General features: G+C 41.0%; 1 protein-coding gene across 1 annotated transcript; it reads left to right on the top strand.

Annotated features, from left to right (window-relative positions):
- Positions 1–351: 351 nt before the first annotated feature.
- Positions 352–2881, top strand: LOC309385737 (mas-related G-protein coupled receptor member H-like; the record flags this gene model as incomplete). Its single annotated transcript, XM_081940442.1, has 2 exons — positions 352–459; positions 1920–2881. Exon 2 carries the CDS (start codon positions 1952–1954, stop codon positions 2879–2881), a length of 930 nt encoding a protein of 309 aa, XP_081796568.1. The 5' UTR covers positions 352–459; positions 1920–1951.
- Between the last annotated feature and the right edge of the window lie 20006 nt (positions 2882–22887).

The following is a 22887-nucleotide window of genomic DNA, read 5'->3' as shown; positions in this document are numbered from 1 at the left end:
TCTTCTAATAACCATGTCACAGGTTGTTGAACAAACCCAAATGAAGCAAGAGGCAGCATTTCAGAGAAGCAAAATACTTGCGAGTATATTTGACCTTTTTTGTTTGTTTTCCCTCCTTTCTAATAGCTCTTGTCTTTTCCCTCTGTGGAAATTAGAGACCAATTATCCATGAAGCATCCAAGCATCCTGGAATACTAACATCAAATATATATTCATCACAGAACACACAGCATCTTAGGTCTCTGTTTAACTGATCATAACTCTTATTCTCTCTCCCACCTTTGCCCCTGGTACAACTAAAAGCCGTACCTCTGTTGTAGATCTTTCTAGAAGGCTAAGAGAGAGGCACAGGAGAAACTGTCAAAGCAAAGAGAAACGAGAAAATAATCTGTTCCTGCCTATTATCAGGAATCTCCACCGGATTACAGATATTTCCACAAATGACAATTTATCTTCCATGTAAGTGAAGTATTCAAGTTATTATCAATTGTATATTTGACTTGATGTTTTCTTTGCCTCATAAATTCTTATTAAGGTGAAAATGTCCTAATTCCCAGTTCGCTGTTTGTTAATCACGTGTCCTATTTAATCCCCAAGTAACATGGATTATAGTTTATTATCAAATACTGTAGCTACAGATGTCAAAATGGTGCCGCCCGATAGAAACTGGGCTGGTACCAAATTCTATCTCACTTGAATTTTAAAAGATCATTTTAATAGAAAAAAACATGCAGAATGAAAGCTGGTGCTGGCCTCCAGCAGAGTATTTCTCAAACCTAGCAACTTTAAGACGTGTGGACTTCAACTCCCAGAATTGCTGGCCAAGCAACCCAGGCGCTCTCCAAATCCCAGAAAGTTTGTCCACTCCTGGATTAAACTATTTGAAAAATAACTTTTCTAGCTAGTTTTTGTTTGCTTCTTTGATATATTTTAATGGAGTAGTTTGGTGTAGCATGTAAGACACTGAGTGGAAAGCAGAAGACTATGAGTTCTAGTCCCACCTTAGGCACAAAGCAAGTTGGATGACCTTGCTCAGCCCGAGAAGGAAGGCAAGGACAAAATCACCTTATTATTTATTATTTATTTATTTATTTATTTATTTATTTATTTATTGTTTGTTTGTTTGTTTGTTTGTTTGTTTGTTTGTCACTCATGTACAAGATAACAGGAATAAGAATAATCATGAATAAGATCATAAGAAATGGATACAAATAAATGGGGACAGTTGGACAGGGATGTTAGGCACGCTGGTGTGCTAATGCATGCCCCTATTGACCTCTTAGGAATGGGGTGAGATCCATGGTAGTTTAAGGTTGAAGCTGTGAGGGGTTTGGGGATGTAAGACAGAGTCAGGTAGTACATTCCTGTCATTAACCACTCTGTTGCTGAAGTCATATTTTCTGCAATTGTGTTTGGAGCGGTTTACCTTGAGTTTGTATCTATTGTGTGCTCGTGAAGTAGTCGTTGGCAGGTAGGACATTGTAGCAGACAATTTTGTGTACTAAGCTTAGGTCAGACCATAGGCGGCGTAGTTCTAGGTTGTCCAAGCCCCAAATTTCAAGCCTGTTGGCATAAGGTATTCTGTGGCAAGCAGAGGAGTGGAATCTTGCCAAGAAAACTGCAGGGACAACTCCTGGCAAAGTCATAGATCATCTATGGTATATCTTACTGCTACATTATAAAGGTTAGACTACATTTTGTAAGCATCACCTGTGTGCCTTCTAAATGAAGATCCCTGACATATGATCCAGTACAAAACATTCAGCCAAAGTAAAATGATGTTCAAGTTAGATTTTTCTTCGCAATCTTGTGGGGACAATCAAACCAGCATTCCTATCTGAAAAGCTGATTCACTTAAGTTTTCCTACCTACATACTTTGCCACATCTTACTAATACTTTTTGTGTTTGATTTTGGCAGATTGAAAGGGATCACAAACGGAGAGCTGCAAGATGGCAGAAACATACTCTCTGTCTTTCCATACTATTGGAGAACATAGATATGATGGGACAGAACTGGAGACTGGATACACTTGGCAAAAAGCAATTACGATAGTTTCCATTCCAATTTGCATTTTAGGACTACTTGGGAATGCAATTATCTTCTGCCTTCTCTGCTGCTCCATCAGGAAAACTAACTTTACTGTGTATTTCCTAAATTTGGTAGTGGCTGATTTTGTTGTACTCATCTACTATGTCATTGTTTTTGTTTTATTTTTGAAAGCTCTTCCTATCAGTCTATATTCATTACACGTAATGGATCTCGCACATACATTTGGTTTCAATGCCAAGATCTATGTGCTAACAGCTATTGCTGCTGAAAGGTATGTCATGATTTTTTTCCCAGCCTGGTATCAACTTCGCTGGCCCAAGCATTTCTCAGAAATCATGTGCGCCATTTTGTGGGGCTTATCTGGCCTGATAGCCATCACATTATATTTCTCTTGCTATCTAGAGACTGATACATTACTCAAGGAAACTAATCAGCAGTGTGAACCTATAAAAATGGCCAGGATAATAATCAACCTCCTCATTTTTCTTCCCATCATGGTCTTTTCTTCATATCTTATTTTCACAAGAATGCTGACTGTATCCCAGGAAGCTCCTCTGAGAAGACTGGACATCACTATTGTGGCCACTGTTCTTCTGTTTCTTCTCTTTGCTGCTTCAGTGAGGATTATCGAAGTCATAGCCCGTTGGTTTCCAAAAATCCATATTCCAATTCTCTTTCTCACTCTTCATTTTCTTGACGCCATTGACAGCAGTGGGAATCCCTACATCTACCTGATTGTTGGCTATTCAAAGACAAAGCTTGATCCCGAAAAACCTATCCAAACATTACTTGAGAGAGCTTTGTTGGATGATGGAACAACACAAGAGTAGGCAGGAGCTTAATCAAAGAAGATTGTACCAAAGGGATGCTATCAAAAATTATTCCATTGTAACTGTTTATTGCCTTGAGTTCCAGAATAAATGGATTGCATTTATTGTATAAAGTTTGGCTTTGCTCATTACTTCTAATATATCTGCAAGTTTCTAGACCAGCGTTCACCAACTGGTGGTCTGCGAGAAAATTTTGGTGGTCCGAGAAAAAGTATTTGCATTTTTTATATTGCACTAAATCAGGGGTCCTCAAAGTACGCCCCTGGGACGGATATGTGCAATGAACATTTGTGTTGCTGCAGAATGTCCCCCTTCAGGGTCTTTTTGTGTGGGTTGGAGGAGGGAGAAATTCCAACTTGGGGTCTGTTTCAGCCTCCTGGGGTGGGGCTGGAGGGAAGTGCCGCTGGTGTGAAGAGCTGGAGGGCCTTGTTCCAGTGGGACTGCATCATGGCCTGGAACTAGCTGACCATCTCAGCCCACTGAGCCTCCAGGTGCCGGTACCTGGCCTTGCACTCCCACAGGCCTTCCCTCTGCTTGGAAAGCCTATGCTCATAGTCCTCAGTGAGGTGCTTCTGCTGAGCCTCCTCCTTGGTCAGATCCAAGCTCTTGTTGCCAGCTGTTTTGGCAACTCTTTCTCATTGTGGCTGCTTAGCTCCAACAACCGCTTCCTGTTGGGGCCCTAAGGAGCCTGGGTGGGGAGGCGAGGAGTGTCTGGGAGGGGAAGGGCGAGTAGAGCCTGGAGAGGCACCTCTCAATGTGAGTGACATCAAGTTGGCCACGCCCATCCAGTCACATGACCATCTAGCCACGCTCACCCAGCTGGTCATTAGGCAGATCATATTAGTAATCCACGGGATTTAAAATTATGAATTTAGCGGTCCCTGAGATTCGAAAGGTTGGTGACCCCTGTTCTAGATCATGCTTACCCTCTTCTACGAACAACACATCTCAAATCTTTAGCCATTATATGCAATCAAGATACATGATACATTACTTAGGGCTGTGCCTCAAGGCTGCATTAAAAAAAATCCTGATCTTTGAACTGCCTTGATGACCTGTCCCTATTCTGCCTTAATAACGAAGCCAGCAAATGGTACTGTCCTTACTGGTTGAAGGCAGAAGGAAAGCAATTGTTGGATTCCTCTGATTTATTTCTCCTCTCACCAAACATCACCAAGAAAAACTTCAACCAATCTCCTTACAGTGGGCTGAGGAAAAAGTTGATTCATATCTAGAGCATTGTGAACAATTTGGACTGTGGTAGAGTTGGACTGCAATTCGTGCATATGTTTTTGGATTTGGATTTGATTTGATTTAGTAACTTAATATGATTTTAAGCTGTTCAAAAATTTCTTACTAATGGTTCTGTGGGTGTGGGTTGGTGGGTGTGGCGTGGGTTGGTGGGTGTGCTTGGTGGGCGTAGCCTGGTGGGCGTGGCAGGGGAAGGATACTGTAAAATCTCAATTCCCTCCCCAGTCCAGGTGAAGGTTACTTCAAAATCCCCATTTCCTCCTGTTCAGCTGGGACTCAGGAGTGATTAGTGATATAACTAGAAAAAGAAATGGGAAAACTATTAAATGAAAAGAGAATCCCACAAGGACATTCCCTATCATAGTTCAGACAAATAGTGGTGGGATTCAAAAAAATTTACCATCCGTTCTGTGGGAGTGGCTTGGTGGGCGTGGCAAGGGAAGGGTACTGTAAAATCTCCATTCCCACCCACTCCAGGGGAAGGATACTGTAAAATCTCAATTCCCTCCCCAGTCCAGGTGAAGGTTACTTCAAAATCCCCATTTCCTCCTGTTCAGCTGGAACTTGGGAGGCAGAGAATAGATGGGGGCGGGGCCAGTCAGAGTTGGTATTTACTGGTTCTCTGAACTACTCAAAATTTCCGCTACCGGTTCTCCAGAACTGGTCAGAACCTGCTGAATACCACATCTGATTTTAAGTCCATACTATAGAGGACTTTATTTTGTTTAGCTGAAATTATAATCACTATCCTATAAAATGTCTAAATATTGCAGCAAAGAGGAATAATTGGTTCTGGAAAATATGATGGGAAGGCAAGAGTTAAAACGCAATTATTAACAACTAAGCTAGTGAGGGCTTCATTCAGGATCTTCAAATTTTGGCATGCAGTTGCATTCAGCACGCCTGTAAATACACGTGTCAAATGTTCTGGCATTCATCCTTGTTCCTGAAGTTGGACCACAAAATGCAGTAGGATTTGAGACATTTAGTTCAAATCCACTCTACCTTGGAAACTCACTAGTGAGTTTGGTATCTTTCACCTGGTATCTTTCAGCCAATTTACTCTACAGGGTTGTTTTGGAGATTAATAAGAGACAAGAGTATTATTTAGAGCAGAGGTAGGCAACCATGAACCCTTTATGATCTGTGGATTTCAACTCCCAGAATTCCTGCGCCAACATGGGAATTGAAATCTGCAGGTCATAAAAGGCCACAGTTGCCCACCCCTGATCTAGAGTTCGAACCTCAGGAGGAAAGGTAGGATATTAATGTAATAATACATTTTAGACTAAATAAGGTGACTGTGTACTGTAGAATCAGACAAGAAAGTCCCAGCAAGGAATTTTTATCCTGTCTTATTATTAATTTCTGAACATTTTCTGAAACCAGGACAAAGTTTAACTTTATTTTTATGGTGGTCTATAATCAATCAGAGCAACATACAAAAATACTGAGACATTATACAGAGACACTTCTATTTTGCACCCTCATCATCAGTTAAAAAAAATTCTACACTTTAATGAAATAATGGGGGGGGGGGAACTACCCAGAAAGCTAAAATCTTGCGTTTTAGGCCCAGCTCATCTGCCAACCGCTGAAATCTATTGACCTCCAAACCCCCAGCCAATAGATTAGTGATAACTTTGAGAATGTCATCATAGCGGAAGTAAGAACCACTGTGAGGTCATAAGGTTCTCATATTCCTTGGCTGTACTGGAACCAAAGCTGTCCAGACCTTGTTGGGTATCAAGCTTCTGAGAAGAATATAAGGAAGGTAGAAACAAAGTTGAAAAGAAGAAGAAGAAAGGAGAGGATTCATGGCGGTAATTCAAACAATGACTTTTTCTCTTCAGCAAGCATCCTGGGATGTTGCCAAGTTCATCCTTCTGGAGAATTAGTCATTTTATTTATTTATTTATTAAATTTTTATGCCACCCGGCCTCACTAACCAAAGTGACTCTAGGCCAGAGTTACCCAAACCCTGTGTCTGAGAACCGGTACCGGTCTGTAGCACGGGCAAGCAGCAGGCGAGTGAATAATGCTCCATTTGTCCATGGGAATAGGTTGTGTGTGCGAAGCCATCCCCTCTCCTCCACCCCAGTGGTGGGATTCAAATTTTTTTACTATCGGTTCTGTGGGCGTGGTTTGGTGGGCATGGTGTGGCTTGGTGGGTTTGACATGGCTTGGTGGGTATGGCAGGGGAAGGATACTGCAAAATCTCCATTCCCTCCCAGTCCAGGGGAAGGATAATGCAAAATTCCCATTTCCTCCTGACCACCTGGGACTCGGGAGGCAGAGAATAGATGGGGGCAGGGCCAGTCAGAGGTGGTATTTACCGATTCTCCAAACTACTCAAAATTTCCAGTACCGGTGCTCCAGAACTGGTCAGAACCTGCTGAATACCACCTCTGTCCCACTCCACAGTCACTACTAGTCTATGTTGCCGGCAAGATTGGGGACTGCTGCTCTAGGCAGCTTACAATGGCATAAAAGCATAAACGCAAAAGCATTCAAAGCATTAAAATTAGCAACAGTTAAAAAAAGGTTGAAGACCAACAACATGAATGGTACAGGGCAGACCTTTTGACTCTCACTCAACCAACAACCTCAGGTATGCTGCAACCCTGCTGGGGCCTCAAGCTAACCTGCAAAGCCATGTTTAAGGACCTTCCAGAAGGCCAAGGAAGATGTTCCAGAGGTCATGGGTTACAGCAGAGATGGCTTTTCTCCTTGACCCTGCTAGCTGAAATTCCTTGGCCAATAGGAGTCCATTGAAGGGCTCATCTGATGGAGTGAGTAGGGCAAACAAATCCCACTGGGGTGAGAAAGTTCCTTAAATAACATGCCCCGTACCATGAAGGGCTTTAAACATGATAATCAGCACCTTGAATTAGACTGGGAAATAAAGCAGTGCAGCTCACATAATAGTGGGTGTTACATGCACCACTTTAACGACATCCAGAACTGTCTGTGCCGCTGTATTCTGTACAGCTGTAGCTTCTGAATACTCAGAATACAAGGGTCACACCATGTAGACCAGTTGCAGTAATATGTTGTTTTATTTTTTTATGTTTTACTTTTCTCCTGAGAACACCAAATCAGTAACTATAATATGCATATGTCTGTGCCTTCCAACCTCTTTCCAAAAGCAAGTCTGGTTTGCAATGACGGAGTTGGGGGTCTCCAAGGCGCAGAAACAAATGGGTAACTTGACAGAAGAGATGGCAAAGGAAATACATTCCCTCTAGAATAGTCTCTCCTCCAGAAACTCCTGCGCCAGGAAACATTTCCAGAATCATTCTGCCTTTTTCTGGCCTCACACAGTTTGAATCTGGAGGCCACTGTTTCCTCTTCCCTGCCTTGGATCCTTGTTCCCATCAGGGCCTTACAATTCCTTCCAGCTTAAAACAAGATACAGTGCAAGGTCTTATTGAATTCTGACTCTGTTCTCCTGGAGTAGGAGTTGCTGTGCCTAAATGTAAACATTCTCATATAGCCGTTTGTTTCCTGAGGACGGCTGTTTTTTCAACATAAATGCTTGCCCTGGGTAATGTGATGTCCCAGACGGCTGGTTTTTGTGCAAGGTTCCCTTTAACCAAATATTAATTGGGTCTCACATCTCGAAAAGTTAGTTGGGAATAACAGAAATAAATGAGGCAATACTTTAAAGATGTTAGCATCTCCTGTCTTTAAGGAGAAATTAACAATAAATGGACAATGGACCATATAGATCCAGTTATCATTAAATCTGTTTCAGAATGGGATGGTGACCAAAATGCATAAAAATGTATGCTTGTATCATTCTGCACATAGCTGGAAGTAGGTTTTTGGCAAATAGGTTTGACCAGGACAATACCAATGTAGTGTTTCCAGTGAAACCATTATGCTATTAACAGGTTATAATGGATAAGCCGAAGGACATTTCCAGAAGAGAGAATAACTCCCTAGGTCAGGAATGTCAAACTCAAGTTCTTAGATCTGGCTCACGGGACTGGAAACAGTGAAGGACTGGCACGCAGTGCCTCTTCCAGTAAAAATGGAGCTCGGGCGGACTGCACGTGCCCCCTCCCCCGGCTCCATGTTTGGCTGTGACAGTCTCCTGCAGTCCTCTGCCAGTGAAAACAGAGCTCGGGGGGGGCACACATAGCCCCCCCCGGCCTCATTTTAAGCCACAACATCCTCCTGCAGCCCTCTGCCAATGAAAAGGAATCCCTCCAGCCCCGCCTGGGCCACCACAGGTACCCCAGACACAAATGACGTCAAGCTGGCCATGGCCATCCCCCGGCCATGCCCCCACGCCCTGCAAGATGAAAAACGACTCTGATGCGGTCCTCAATAAAACCGAGCTTGACACCCCTGCCCTAAGTCCTATTAAAATATCAATATAAACATATTTTCTGACTCCCAGAAAATAGACTGTATGTCAGCATACATTCCAGTTAGCATTTCTTGCCTTACAATAAATCTGTGTGAAAGAAACCCAATGATAACACTAGTATTATTGCCAGACAAGGGATACTTTGTTAGTGTTTCTTACTTCTGTAAAATATGTGGAAGGCTTAATAATGAGAATTGTGTTTAATTTTGACAGATTGAGAATAACTATTGAACACTTGACGTTGGCAAGATGAAGGAAGCAATGGCCTTATCTTTCCACACTATTACAATGAAAACAAATCGCACCGGGCTAAATAATTGGCTACAGATAGGCAGCAAATATTTTTTCTTAGATATGATGGCAGCCTTATCCATTCCAATCTGTTTCTGGGGATTGATTGGGAATGCAACTGTCGTTTGGCTTCTCTGCAGCAAGGTGAAGAAGACAACATTCGTAGCTTATTTTCTCAATATGATTGTAGCCGATTTTATTGTGTCTGCTTACTTCCTCATAGTGTTTTCTATATTTCTGGCATCACTTTATGTCAATTATCATTTTTTGCGTGCAATGGAGAGTATGTATGCATTGTCAAGCAATGCCAGCATTTTTTTATTAACAGTTATGTGCTTTGAAAGGTATTTCATGGTCTTTTCCCCACTCTACTATCAACAGCACCGTCCAAAGGTTTCCACCATGAATGTGTGCAGCCTAATATGGTTCTTGTCTTTCCTAGTGGCCCTGCTATTATTTGTTGCCTGCTACCCACACTTGTTTTCAATCAAGTATTCAGGCTCTTCTTTATGCAACGGTGCATTCACATTTGAAGCTATTGTTCAGCTTGTGTTTATGTTTCCCATCATGTCCTTTTCTGCTTTGAACCTTTTTATCAGAAGAGCAAAGCAAAGGATCCAAACAAGACTTGATATCACCCTCATAATCATGGTTGTCCTTTCTCTTATTTGTATTTTTATATTTCGGATTATTGAGTTTTTAAGCACTTGGATTAGCATATTTCATCGATCAACTATATTTCAACTCTCTCTGCTGTTTGAGTCCCTCAAGATCTGTATCAGCCCTTTGGTCTATTTCTTCGTTGGAAATCGGCAAAAACAGAAAGGCACAGAACCCATGTATAAGCTGCTTGAGAGAGCTTTGAATGAGAAAGAAAGCACAGACACGGCAAGCATCAGTTAGCTACAGCTAGTCACAAAGGAATTTGGACATCAGAAATGAAAAAAATATATAAAGAAATATCTATGGAACTTTTTTCTTCTCCAAAAATGCATATTACAGATACATTTACCGTTTGCTGTTTCTAACTTATATACTACCTAAGGCCTTTAGGGGAATCAGCTCATATTTTTAAAAAATGGGATTTTAAGATTTTATATTTGTAAGGGCCACTCTATTAGGGGGCAAAAGCCTTCAAAAAGCATGATCAAAAAGTACACCTAAAAATGAAAACTACATACGACATGGACTATTCATATTGTTTTGCTGAAAATAAAACTAGCACTCTTTACCTGAACCATTTCATCACGTGTGGCCTCTGAAGCTGGATTAATTTCTCCTACGAATAGGAAATGGCTGTACAAATAGGGGTGTGTTTTCTATATTTATGGTACAAGACAAAGAATGACAAAGAGAACACAAAGAAGATTCTACCTCTATCAGGTCTTTCTGAAAACATAGAAACACCAAGAATACTACTATGAATGGTAATGCCAGGGAATGGAATGGAAGAGAAAAGAGAAAAGAGGAGGAGAGAGGAGAATCCTTATTCAATAAATTCAGCTTCTTCATTAATTCAGTTAAGAATTATTTATTGAGTACATTAAAACACACTTGAATCTGCAATATTTAAATGCTCTTTGTTCTGTCCATTACACTGTTAATAAGGCATTAATCAATACACAATCTGTTAGAAAGTCATTGCTCCTCAAGAGTGGATTCAGATAAAACAGCATATACTACTGTAGTATAGGAATTATGTCTTATGAATACAGAATTCCTTAAGACAATTTCACAACACGGGGACCACACATCAAAAAGGCTTCAATTATATCTTAGATGAATGGACCTGCAGTAAACATTTAAGGCTCTATTGCATGTTAGAATGAGTAGTGGGAGAAAAATTATGGTACAGTTCAGTGGTGGGATTCAAATTTTTTTACTACCAGTCCTGTGGGCATGGCTTGGGTGGACATGGCATGGCTTGGTGAGCCTGGCTTGGTGGGTGTGGCAGGGGAAGGATATTGTAAAATTTCCATTCCCTATCCACTCCAGGGGAAGGTTACTGCAAAATCCCCATTTCCTCCTGATTACCTGGGACTTGGGAGATGAGAATAGATGGGGGCAGGGCTAGACAGAGGTCAAGGGTGAGTTCCCGCTGTCGCTACTGCCAGTTTCCTTAGGGATGTGCTGCAGGCAGGCGTGCTTCATGCGCGCAATGTGCACTAGATGCTGGCAATGCGTGCATGCACAGTACTATAAAAATGCTGCTGCGCATGCGCAGAAGCAAAAAACAAGATGGCAGCGCCTATGGCGCCACTGATGGAACCGGTTCATGAGTGTGCCGAGTTATACCTACTGATCCAACTGGTAGGAACCTACCTCTGTCAGAGGTGGCATTTACCGGTTCTCTGAACTACTCAAAATTTCTGCTATTGGTTCTCCAGAACTGGTTAGAACCTGCTGAATACCATCTCTGGTACAGCTGTGCCTGGCAGGGATTAGGGTAACTGAAGCTTTAAAAGATAAAACAATGATCTTTATACAGGATTGTAATAAACTAAATAGAAGTTTGTCAAGGTGATCCCATAGAATAGGGGCCCCCAACCCCTGGTCCATGGAACAGCCTAGGTCCATGGCATGCCAGCAACCGGGCTACACAAAGAAGTGAAGCCCCATCGTGCTATACAGGCAGCATGCAAAACCCTGGCCCCTCTGTCTGCAGAAAAATCTTCATCGATGGAACCGATGCCTGTTGCTGAAAAGGTTGGGGGCCGCTGGCATAGAATCTCCTTTATGAAATATGTGACCTAAAATTTTGATTCTAGAATGTTGTAAATTGAGCTATTATCTGCCTTCCCAGACAAGACAAGAAATGACTAGATCATCTAAATCTGCTTTTATTGTAAAGCAATGTTTCTCAATCTTGGCGACTTTAAGTCCTGTGGATGTCAACTCCCAGAATCCCCTGGGAATTCTGGGAGTTGAAGTCCACAGGACTTAAAGTCGCCAAGGTTGAGAAACACTGTAAAGGCTACATTAACAGAATCTTGCAAGTCTGAAGGTACAAAATTACCCCTGCCCCTTTTAACCCCCTGATTAATTAGGCCGGGTCTTATTTGCTTCTTCCTCTAACCTATTAATCCATTGGGGGTTCACCCTCTCTTGTTTGATCATTTCCTAGGCATCATCTCTTTACCTCATCTTCAATGATATCCACATATACAATTACAACTATCAGTGTCAAGTTCAAACTTATTACTTGGGCCTTTGTGCGGGAATCTCCTCCAACTGATTGTTTGCATCTGGGTAAGATTAGATAAGTTGGACTTCACCCTCTTGTGTCCGTGCAAGGACTCTAGATCAGGGATCCCCAAGCCCAAGGCCACAGCCCATTATCGGGCCTTGAGAAGTTAGGAACTGGGCTGTGGAAATGGCGGACGAGCGTGCACATCCCTACTTGTGCAAGTAGCAGGTAAGTGTGTGTGTGCTCCCTTTACACTAGGGAGTGTGCATGCCCCCAACTTGTGAAAACAAGACTGCACGCACATGTGCTCTTGCCCACTGCTCGCATGGAACCATCACATGCCACGGTGGCTTAATGGTTAGAATGCAGTACTGCAAGCTACTTCTGCCTCCTGCCAGTTGCCTGCAATCTGGCAGCTCAAATCTCACCAGGCTCAAAGTTGAGTCAGCCTTCCATCCTCCCGAGGTTGGTAAAATGAGGACCCAGATTGTTGGGGGCAATATGCTGACTCTGTAAACTGCTTAGAGTGGGCTGTAAAGCACTGTGAAGCAGTATATAAGTCTAAGTGCTATTGCTTTCACACATACACCCCTGACGGTCCACACAACCAGAAGTGTTGGGGAACTCTGCTCTCGACTATAATTCTCTGCTTGATTCCTCCCCTAGGTGTGCCATTCTGTCTCCAGCCATCAATGCTTTTCAATCTGATAAGGGGGCAAATAAGAACTGTGGTTGTAATTCTAATTGCCCAGTATACTGGGACAGGAGAGGCCTTAGCTTGTCGGTTTTTAAATGAGTCTGAGATGGCTACTAAAGTAGAAGGAGAGAACTTGTATTCTGCTCTGTAATCTGAGGGGGGAAATGTTGGGAATAATAAGGCTATTATTATTTTAAGTGCAACCATAGTTGTCAATGTGAAATGTTGTCATTGCTTACATAGTAGTGACCAACAAGAAACACACTAAGATGATCAGTCATGACTGATATCTGGATAGTCAGCTGTCCTTTATGCTGTGGGACTCCTTTGCTGCAGAGATCTGATCTACAGTATCTTCTCCTCCTGAATTTCAGGAGACCAGTTAAGACTTGGTTTTTTTCCATCTAGTCCAAGAGTCTAGTCCATGATATTTCTACATGACAATTTAATGTAGATATTTAAAGCTCTGGTCATCAACCATAATAAAGAATTTGATTTGATACTTAGGAGCTGTGGGAGAAAACAGCACCCTCCGAAACAAGGTAAAGTTCTTACAGAAGAAAGACTCAGTTTGGTCTAGCGATTAAGGCAACAGGCTAGAAAGTGAGAGGCCACGAGTTCAAGTCCTGCCTTGGCCATGAAAGCCAGCTGGGTGACCTTGGGCCAGTCACTCTCTCAGTTCAACAGGGTTGTTGTTATGGAGAAAATAGAAAGAGGAAATTGTGTTGGATATGTTCAGAAAGAAAGTAGATATCAGTGGTGGGATTCAAGTTTTTACTACTGGTTCTGTGGGTGTGACTTGGTGGCCATGGCAGGGGAAAGATACTTTAAAATCTCCACTCTCACCCCACTCCAGGGGAAGGATACTGCAAAATCCCCATTCCCTTCCGATCAGCTGGGACTCAAGAGGCAGAGACTAGATGGGGGCGGGGCCAGCCAGAGGTGGCATTTACCAGTTTTCTGAACTACTCAAAATTGTTTGTTTTTTTGTAAACAAACAAGAATTAATCTTTTGTATCGTTCTCTAGAACACAGCCAAAAGTGGAAGTTTTGTCTTTGACCACTATTCTGATCAGGCTGACTGAAAGATGTTTCGATTGATAAAATCAAAATATATTCTAAACACTTTTTTTAAAAGGACGTATATTTCCTCTCTTTTCTCCACAATTCATCTACAAGAAAGAGTCTAAAACTGGAAATAGATTAAAATAGGTCTCAAGTGATTCTAATGTGAACCTTACCATACATACTATTAATAACAACTACTCTGAGGTCATGAGATTCTAGTATTCTATTTGTTACGCAAGGAACACATCATAATTGTGGAGCCATCTCTATCTTGGAATTATATTACAGTAATGTGAAAAACAGAAGTTTGATCAATGAAGCCTAAAAGGAGAACTGGAATCTGGTGTTAGTATTGATTCTTTTGTTTAACAGATACTTAATTTAATCTCCAAAAACCTACATTTCTTGCCACATCATTAAGTGCCTGATTAAGATGCTTATAGGAACTGGCCAAAAATACACTGTAGTATATGATTTGTAATATTTCCTGAGAGCATCCAGTCAGTGGATAGATTGTTCATTGATCTACCAGACATGAATAGATTAAAACTGAGTTATAGAAAACAAAGGTAAAGCCCAAGGATTTTAATGGGACTCTTCTGGAAAGAAGTGTAATACTGTAACTGCGCCAAAGGTTTAGACCCAAGCACTATGGATTAGCCACAACTTTCTCCTTTAAGCGTTAACTGAGACTGATGCTCAAATGAGAAAATGACAGATGATTTGAAGCAGAGGTTTGGCCAGTTTCTTATGGCTTTGGAAAATAGTGGTGTTTGAAGATCAGTCATGCCATTCATAATGGCAACAGGATGGATGTTCCTCATACTTGCCAACTCAATGGAAGAAAGCATCCTACTCTCTTTCTAATTTCAAGCCTTCCTATCTCCAGCCCATTCATCTGTGACCTATAAATTGTGATCAATCCTATTTCCCCTTGCTACATTTCATCAGATACTCTTGCCAATCTTACGGTCAATCTATTTCTCCAATCTTTACTTCACCTACCGTTTAATTCTGGAAAATGTTTCTTGCCTATTGATACTTTTAACACTTAAAGCATTTTTTTTTAAATCTAGAAGTAATTGATGGTATATAGAGGCTGTAATATGGTTATATAATGTTGTAAGTGTATTGCTTATTCATTCTAGGAAGCAAATTTTAGGACACAGAAAAAGTTCTTTCACTTTTTATATAAAGATATTTCATTATTTATTTTCCTTGCCTGGCAATCACAGAAACTGGCAGAGAGCTGCTTGTAACTAATTAAATGCCATTTAACATTATGCTTTTGCTCTTCCTGCCCATCTGCTTTGGGGGAAAAAAAATAAGCGCTGAAAATTAAGAGAATGCATCTTTAGTTAGAACAATATTTATTACAAATTAGGCTGCAATCCTCAGGTAATAATTTAGAATGTATCTTGCTGCTTGGTGAAATGAGACTTGTCCATTGCCCATTAGACCTCTTGCCCATCATCCAAACTAAAGCAAAGGAAAAGAGGAGTTTCTTTTCCCATACCATTGATCAAAGAATTCACTTCAAAAGAATGTGATGAAAACACAAATGGTCCTCTTTGGAAGAGAATATTTGTAGATCAGCGTTGAAATAAGGGGTCCTTGGTGTTGAGCTTGGTTATTTTCTTGCAGACGTTTTATTACCAAACCGGGTAACATCATCAGTGCTAAGTTGGCAAGAAAACAACCAAGCTCAGAGAGCAGCAAGGACCCACAGACAGTCCTTGTTTAACGATCACCTGTTCAAGCAAATATTGAAAATTAGGATGGCACTGGACAAACAATAGTTATGACCTGTTCTCAGGATTTTGGCCATCACAGCATCCCACAGTCATGTGATAGCAATTTGCAATCTTCCCAGCTGGCTTCCTACAAGCAAAGTCAACTGGGAAGCCAACAAGAGATGGGAAGTCGCAGTCACAAAGGCCTCACTTAATGATGCCAACTGGGACTGCTGGAATTGCTGTCACTAAATCGCACAGGCATGTGTTGTTGCGCTTTAGACCTGTGTCACTTAGTGATGGCAATTCCAGTCCCCATTGCCATTGTACACTGAGAATTATCTTTGCAACTTATGAGATTGTACAATATCTCTCAATACTGGCTTTTAAAATATAGTCAGTTTAAGTCATATTCTGAGTGTGTACTGTATCAGGATACAGTATTTAGTTAGTGGGATGCAGGTAACCTCATACTGGTCTGCAAGGTAGTTTCTAGTTTGGACAAACTTGGGAGTAAAATTGGGCATTGATGGCACCTATGCTACATAAAGGACAAGGTGGCTCAGTGGCTAAGATGCTGAGCTTATCGGTCAGAAAATTGGCAGTTCAGCAGTTCGAATCCTGTTACTTGTCCCAGCTTCTGCCAACCTAGCAGTTCAAAAGCAGGTAAAAATGGAAGTAGAAAAATAGAAGCCACCTTTGGTGGGAAGGTAACAGTGCTCCGTATGCCTTTGGCATTTAATAAGGCCGGCCACATGACCACAGACACATCTTTGGACAATGCTGGCTCTTCAGCTTTGAAATGGAGATGAGCACCGCCCCCTAGAGTCGGGAACGACTAGCACATACGTGCGAGGGGAATCTTTACCTTTGCTACATTGACCATGTGTGCTACACTGGCTGAAATTGTGCTGTTAGCATGTAGCACAGGGGTGTCCAAACTTGGGAACTTTAAGACTTATGGACTTCAACTCCCAGAATTCCCCAGCCAGCATGGCTGGCTGGGGAATTCTGGGAGTTGAAGTCCACAAGTCTTAAAGTTCCCAAGTTTGGACACCCCTGATGTAGCATATTAATCCTACAATCATGGCTGATAATCTAACCTGTCTTTCTTTTGCTGAAAACTGAAGTAAAGCCAGAATTACGGTAACTCAAGTTATTACAAAATGTAGAGGTCAGTATTTAGGGATTCTCCTGAGGAGTATCATGGCATGTGGGAATATTTGTGCCTTGGAATGGAAGAAGGTAAATGGTAAAGTAGATAAGGCAGTCAACCCATGTCTTCTCAAGGAGGGCTAACAAATCCCTGGCATTAAGCAGAGCCTCTAGGTTGGCTCTTCCCAGGCAAAGCATCTTTTAACTTAACAGGCAATTTTGTTCAAAGTTTCCTACCTATCTTAATAATTGTGTTTGATTTGACAGGCTGAGAAAAAGTATGCAACATTTTTTAGCAACATGGATGCGGAGAAAAGTTTCTTGTCTTTTCACTTTCTTGATACAGAGGAACACAATTTAGAAGAAAAAGTACTAATCATCTCTCTTCCGATCAGCATTTTGGGATTCATAGGAAATTCGGTTATTTTATGGATCCTCTGCTGCAGGATCAGGATTAAATTAAACCTGTATTTTGTGTGTGTGGCAGCTGCTAATAACATTGTAGACTTCAGCATCATTGCTAAGTATGTTATGTTTTTTAGACCAGTGTCCTTCAGTTTAATGTATCACCGAGTATTGCATGTTTTGCACTTAAGCAGTGATCAAGCCAGCTATTTAATCTTTACAGCGATTGCTGCCGAAAGATGGTGCATTCACTTTTTCCCTGTTTGGTATAAAAGGTTTCGGCCCGTAAATTTCTCAGCCATGGTGTCCTTTTCTTTGTGGGGGCTCATCACTCTGGTATCAATTGTGAACCACTATCTTTGCTCGCCAACAATGGAAGTACACTTCAAGGACATTGAGAAGTGTGCAAGTTCAACCATAATACTAATCATCACTCAATTAATTTTTATTCCAAGTATGATATTTTTTTCTTTGGGCATATTGATTAGAATTCATATGAGACAAGAGGAAGTTTCTCCAGTGAGGCTAGATGTCACCATTGTAGCCACAGTTCTTCTCTTTCTGATGTTGACTGTACCATTTAATCTAGCTACGATGTTGTTGTACTGGGTCGATAGCATTGATGGATATATTCTGGGTAGCCTTAACACACTAATGGAGTCTGTCAGCAGTTCTCTCAGTCCTTTTATATATCTCATTGTTGGATGTTGGAAGAAGCCGAAAATGGAGACACCCCTTGCGTTTCTTGAAATAGCTTTGTCAGACAAAACAACCACGCTTGTAAAAACACAAACACAGACTTAAAAATCAACAACTGTATGCATAGAAGAAAACCGATGTGCATTCTCTGCTGCAAAATAAATTTCTTTACAAATATTGTATGCACTGTTACTGACTTCTAGTACGTGCCTGTGTATTCTGAGCCATGGTGGCCCAATGGTTAGAATGCAGTACTGCAAGCTACTTCTGCTGACTGCAGTTCAATTCTCACCGGCTCAAGGTTGACTCAGACTTCCATCCTTCCGAGGTGGGTAAAATGAGGACCCAGATTGTTGAGGGGGGGCAATATGCTGACTCTGTAAACCTCTTCGAGAGGGATGTAAAAGCTCTGTGAAGTGATATATTAGTTTAAGTGCTATTGCTATTCTGTGCTATGCCCCATAATATACCAAGCCCTCATAAATTGCTCCTCAACGAAAGCAGTAAATGGAGCAAGTGAACAAATCACACTGGCATGGTATTCCCAGTATGAAAATTATACTGCGCATGCATATAAGACATATACATATATAAAATACTACATGCAAATTTATATCATTTGTTAATGGAGGGGACAATGCTTATGCAGTCATCAACTGAGCCACCACAGAATAAATCAGTGACCCCCTTGGATCAGGGGTGTCAAACTAGCGGCCCGTGGGCCAGATGCATCACATGCAAGCCATGTCCACACCCGGCTCCGCAAGGGCAAAAAACCATACGTCACGATATGTCACGTGGTCGAGTTTGGCACCCGTGCCTTAGAGGGGTCCTTCAATGAAAACTCTAAAGAAGAGAAAGAAGTATAGGCAACATAATGAGACCATTGAGAAAGGCAAGCAGTTCCCCAGTGCTAAAATTCAGGGAGTCCTCAACTTACAACAGTTCACTTAATGACCAATCAGTTACATCTCTGAAAAAAGTGACTGATGACAATTTTTCAACCTGATGACCATTGCAGCATCCCTGTGGTCGTGTGATCAAAGTGTGGATGCTGGGCAACTGGTTCATGTTTGTGAGGGTTGCAGTGTCCCAGGGTCATGTGACCACCTTTTGTGATCTTTTGACAAGCAAAGTCAACGGGAAAGCCAGATTCACTTAACAACCCTGCTACTAACTTAACTGCGGCAAAAAAAGATCATAAAATGAGGCAAAATTCACTTAATGACTCTCTCACTCAACAGAAATTTTGGACTCAATTGTGATCATAAGTTGAAGGCTTCCTGTATTAGAAGCACATAAAAGTGAGGATTTAGAGATGCTCATTTAAAAAAAGAAGAAATCTAGCTAAGCAAAGATAAAAGTTCCCCTCACACGTCTGCTAGTCATTCCCGACTCTAGGGGGCGGTGCTCATCTCCATTTCAAAGCCAAAGAGCCAGTGCAGTCTGAAGACATCTCCGTGGTCATGTGGCCAGCATGACTAAATGCTGAAGGTGCATGGAACATTGTTACTTTCCCACCAAAGGGGGTCCCTATTTTTCTACTTGCATTTTTACATGCTTTCGAACTGCTAGGTTGGCAGAAGCTGCGACAAGTAATGGGAGCTCACTCCGTTATGCAGCGCTAGGCTAGGATTTCAAACCGCCGCACTGCTGAGCTTTCTCAGCGTTTTATCCACTGAGCCACCACGTCACCACCGCCAGAAATTTTGGGCTCAATTTTAATCGTAAGATGAGGACTATCTGTGTTAGATGCACATAAAAGTGAGGATTTAGAGATGCTCATCAAAAAAATATATATATATAGCTAAGTAATCTGCTGTAAAAGTACAATTCGAATGATGATCAGTTGAAAACAACACTTTGGGTCTCTGGGATTCCCAATAATTTGGGGATAGTGGCAATAGCCATCACCTGGAATCTTACTTTGTTGTAGGTTTACTAGGAAAACAGGGACTTGCCCATTCAAAAAATGACTATCATGGTAAACATGTTTCCTTGAAAAAATACAGAACATTTATTAGAAAACTGATAATGATTGGCTTCCAGGGCAGCATGGCAGATTGAGTTCAACTGTGCTTTTTCCAAAACCAGCAAGCACAGCCAAATTAGGAGCCAATGAAGGGAATGGCTGTTTAGAATTCCTCTCCAGGTCAAGAAGGTAAGGATCACTCACACAGGCACCCCTTGTGAAGAAATCACAAAAAAGCATTCTCCAATGGGTTTGAGAGGTAAGGCAAGCTGACATTTTTATTTTCAAATGCTGTAGCATATGGAGCCTTAAAAAGCATTCTTGGAAATAAAGATACTTGAGGCGATATTCCAATTTTTTCAGCATTATCTACCTCCGAGTAACAAATGGAAAAAATAAAAAATAAAAAGCAAATGGGAAAACTAGTAGCTGTCTAGGGAACATGTCCAAAGGCCTAACTGTACAATCCTGGGGATCCCAGCAATACAAAGCCCTTTTACAGTCTGGCTGACAGACACATTACAGTAGATCATACATGATGTATATACAATGTGTTTAGCCTGTAAGAACCTAGTCATTTTGCTTTGTCAACAAATCACAGTAAACCATGAAGAGTTAGTGATAAAAATTTTTGAGAGGCCGAAGAGAATGAGGAAGAAGTTTTACTCACATATTTGCTTACAATATGTTTATTTTTCTCAGGTTTGGGGTGGGATATTTGTTCTAATCAGACAGGAACAAATAAAGGAGCATAAGCTTATCTGCAATCTATGATGATACTATTTACCAACTCAAATGGAGTACAATTCATTAGGCAGTCACATGGATGATGGCACTGCAATTAATTACTGTGCTTTGGGACATGAAAAAAATCTGCCAAGATTTTCATCTGGGTCAAAATGGGAGAAAAGGATTCACCTGTGGGGCACATAAACCGTAGTGTATATAAATCATTATAATTTCTCATTGAAAGGTGCAAATCTAGAAACGTAACACAGAAAGCTTCATGTATTAGGAGAAATTGTATATAAAACAATGCAATTTAAAATGAATTTTAATTAGAAAAAAATGAAGTAATATGTACAATCCAACAATACTAATGACAACTTAAAACGAGACTACTCCACATATTCCATGCTGTAATTTAAGGTTCTTTTGTAAGAACTAGTTATTAATATATTTTTGATTTCTAAGTTATTGCTGGTTTCTGAGCTGCATATTGATAAATCAGAGAAGCCCCTTAAAAATAATAAAAATTGAATCTGGTGACCCTGCCTCTTTTACATTACACATCATCTATTCCTGTTGGGAAATTAACGGACTCTGTGCTCAAACTAAGACAAAATTCACAATGAAACTGATTCAGGGTGATACCCTTTTGAGTAGTTAAAGTGTAGTTAACAGTTGCTGTGAGGTCACAGGATTCTCATTCTGTTGGTCCATACATCATCACAGATGCCTGGTCATAGAATTAGATATTTTATAATGAACCAGAAACCTGATCAAAGACAGTTGAAAAAATATGTAACCATGGTAGCATTTATTTTTCTATCTAATTTGATAAACAGATTTATTAGCCACAGGTGTCTATTTAAGAGGGAAATGAAAATCATCTTTTCGGCGTTTCGTATTGGCTTCAGAAAGGCAGAGTTAAGAGTTTGATCTGCAGGTGATCTTTAAGTCGACATTGATAGGCAACTTATTTTACATAATCAGTGTCTTAATAGGTGATTTTTGACAGTTCCAGCAAAGGTAGTGTAAGAATGGAGATCCTGTAGTCTTCCCAACATTGCCAAACTACAACTCCCAGCATCCCTTCCCTTTGCCAGTTAATAATACCTAAAGGATTACTGTTACTTACCTTAGCAGTATTAAAAGAGGTATCTAGAATCATTTCAATTATCGGGCCCCAGTCCAGTATAGAAATTGCTTGCTATAAACAATCTGATCTCTAGAACCTAAAGCATTTCTCTACATGGGGCTCCCTTTGAGATGTACCCGAAGACTACAGCTAGTTCAGAATGCGGCCGCGCGGGCCATCATGGGGAGTACTAGGTACTCCCACATAACACCTTTCCTGCGCGAGCTGCACTGGCTACCTGTGGTTTTTCGGGTGCGTTTCAAGGTGTTGATCACCATCTTCAAAGCGCTCCATGGCACAGGGCCTAGTTACCTGCGGAATCGCATTCTACCACATACATCCCTGCGACCAATTCGCTCACACAGGGAGGGACTCCTCCGGGTGCCGTCCACCAAGCAATGCCAACGGGCGGCGCCTAGGAGTAGAGCCTTCTCTGTGATGGGCCCAACCCTCTGGAATGACCTCCCCCCCCCCCCCCCGATATTAGAACTACTACCGACTTCCGCTCCTTCCGACAAAAACTTAAGACTCACCTGTTCCGACTAGCCGGCCTGGCCCACTTATAGTTCTACTCTTACCTCCTGGCGGATATTTTATTTGGGATAGCTTTTAAGGTTAATGTTTTTAACTTTTTTAAATTTAATTGTTTTAAAAAAATTTAATCTAACTTAACTAAATTGTACAGGGAACTTCTACTACCTCCTCCAGTCCTATGTTTAATTTATTTATTGTATACTTATAACATGTATATTTACTGTTCAACTATTTTAATATGACTGTACACCGCCCCGAGTCTCTTTTGAGAGAGGGGCGGTCTAGAAATCCAATAAAGTTAAGTTAAAGTTATGTTGTTTGCTGATTGCCCTGGTTCATGCGGGAGTCATTGGGCATGAAATGGAACATTTAACATTTAAGCATAAACTAGACATTATATTTAGAATGCAACACTGGTTCACATAGTAAGTGGCCACTTCTAAAAAGGAGTCCTTGCATGTTGCAATTTTGTTCTAGAAAAGCCATTTAATTAAGAAATGTAAGAAAGGAGCTTTATAACGCACTTGTTGATTTAAATAAAATGTATTAAAACAAGTAGATTTGGTCCCTTTGTTCCTAATTATATAAAAGTGATTTCTATATTTGAACAGCCATGTTATCACCAAGGAAACTATTTGGAAGATTATGTAGAAATTTGTCTGGATAAATAAATTATCAGTTTAAATTCCCTTTCTTCCCTCTTCTTAGATGAATGAACAAACCATAATAACCATGTACTGGGTATGTCTAGTTTAATGAAAAGAAGGACTAGGGG

This window comes from Natrix helvetica (genome assembly GCF_964273705.1).
Source record: "Natrix helvetica genome assembly, chromosome: 2".
NCBI classification, from domain to species: Eukaryota; Metazoa; Chordata; class Lepidosauria; order Squamata; family Natricidae; genus Natrix; species Natrix helvetica.
The sequence above is the reverse complement of the archived record's forward strand: the minus strand, read 5'-3'. Positions and strand labels throughout refer to the sequence as shown.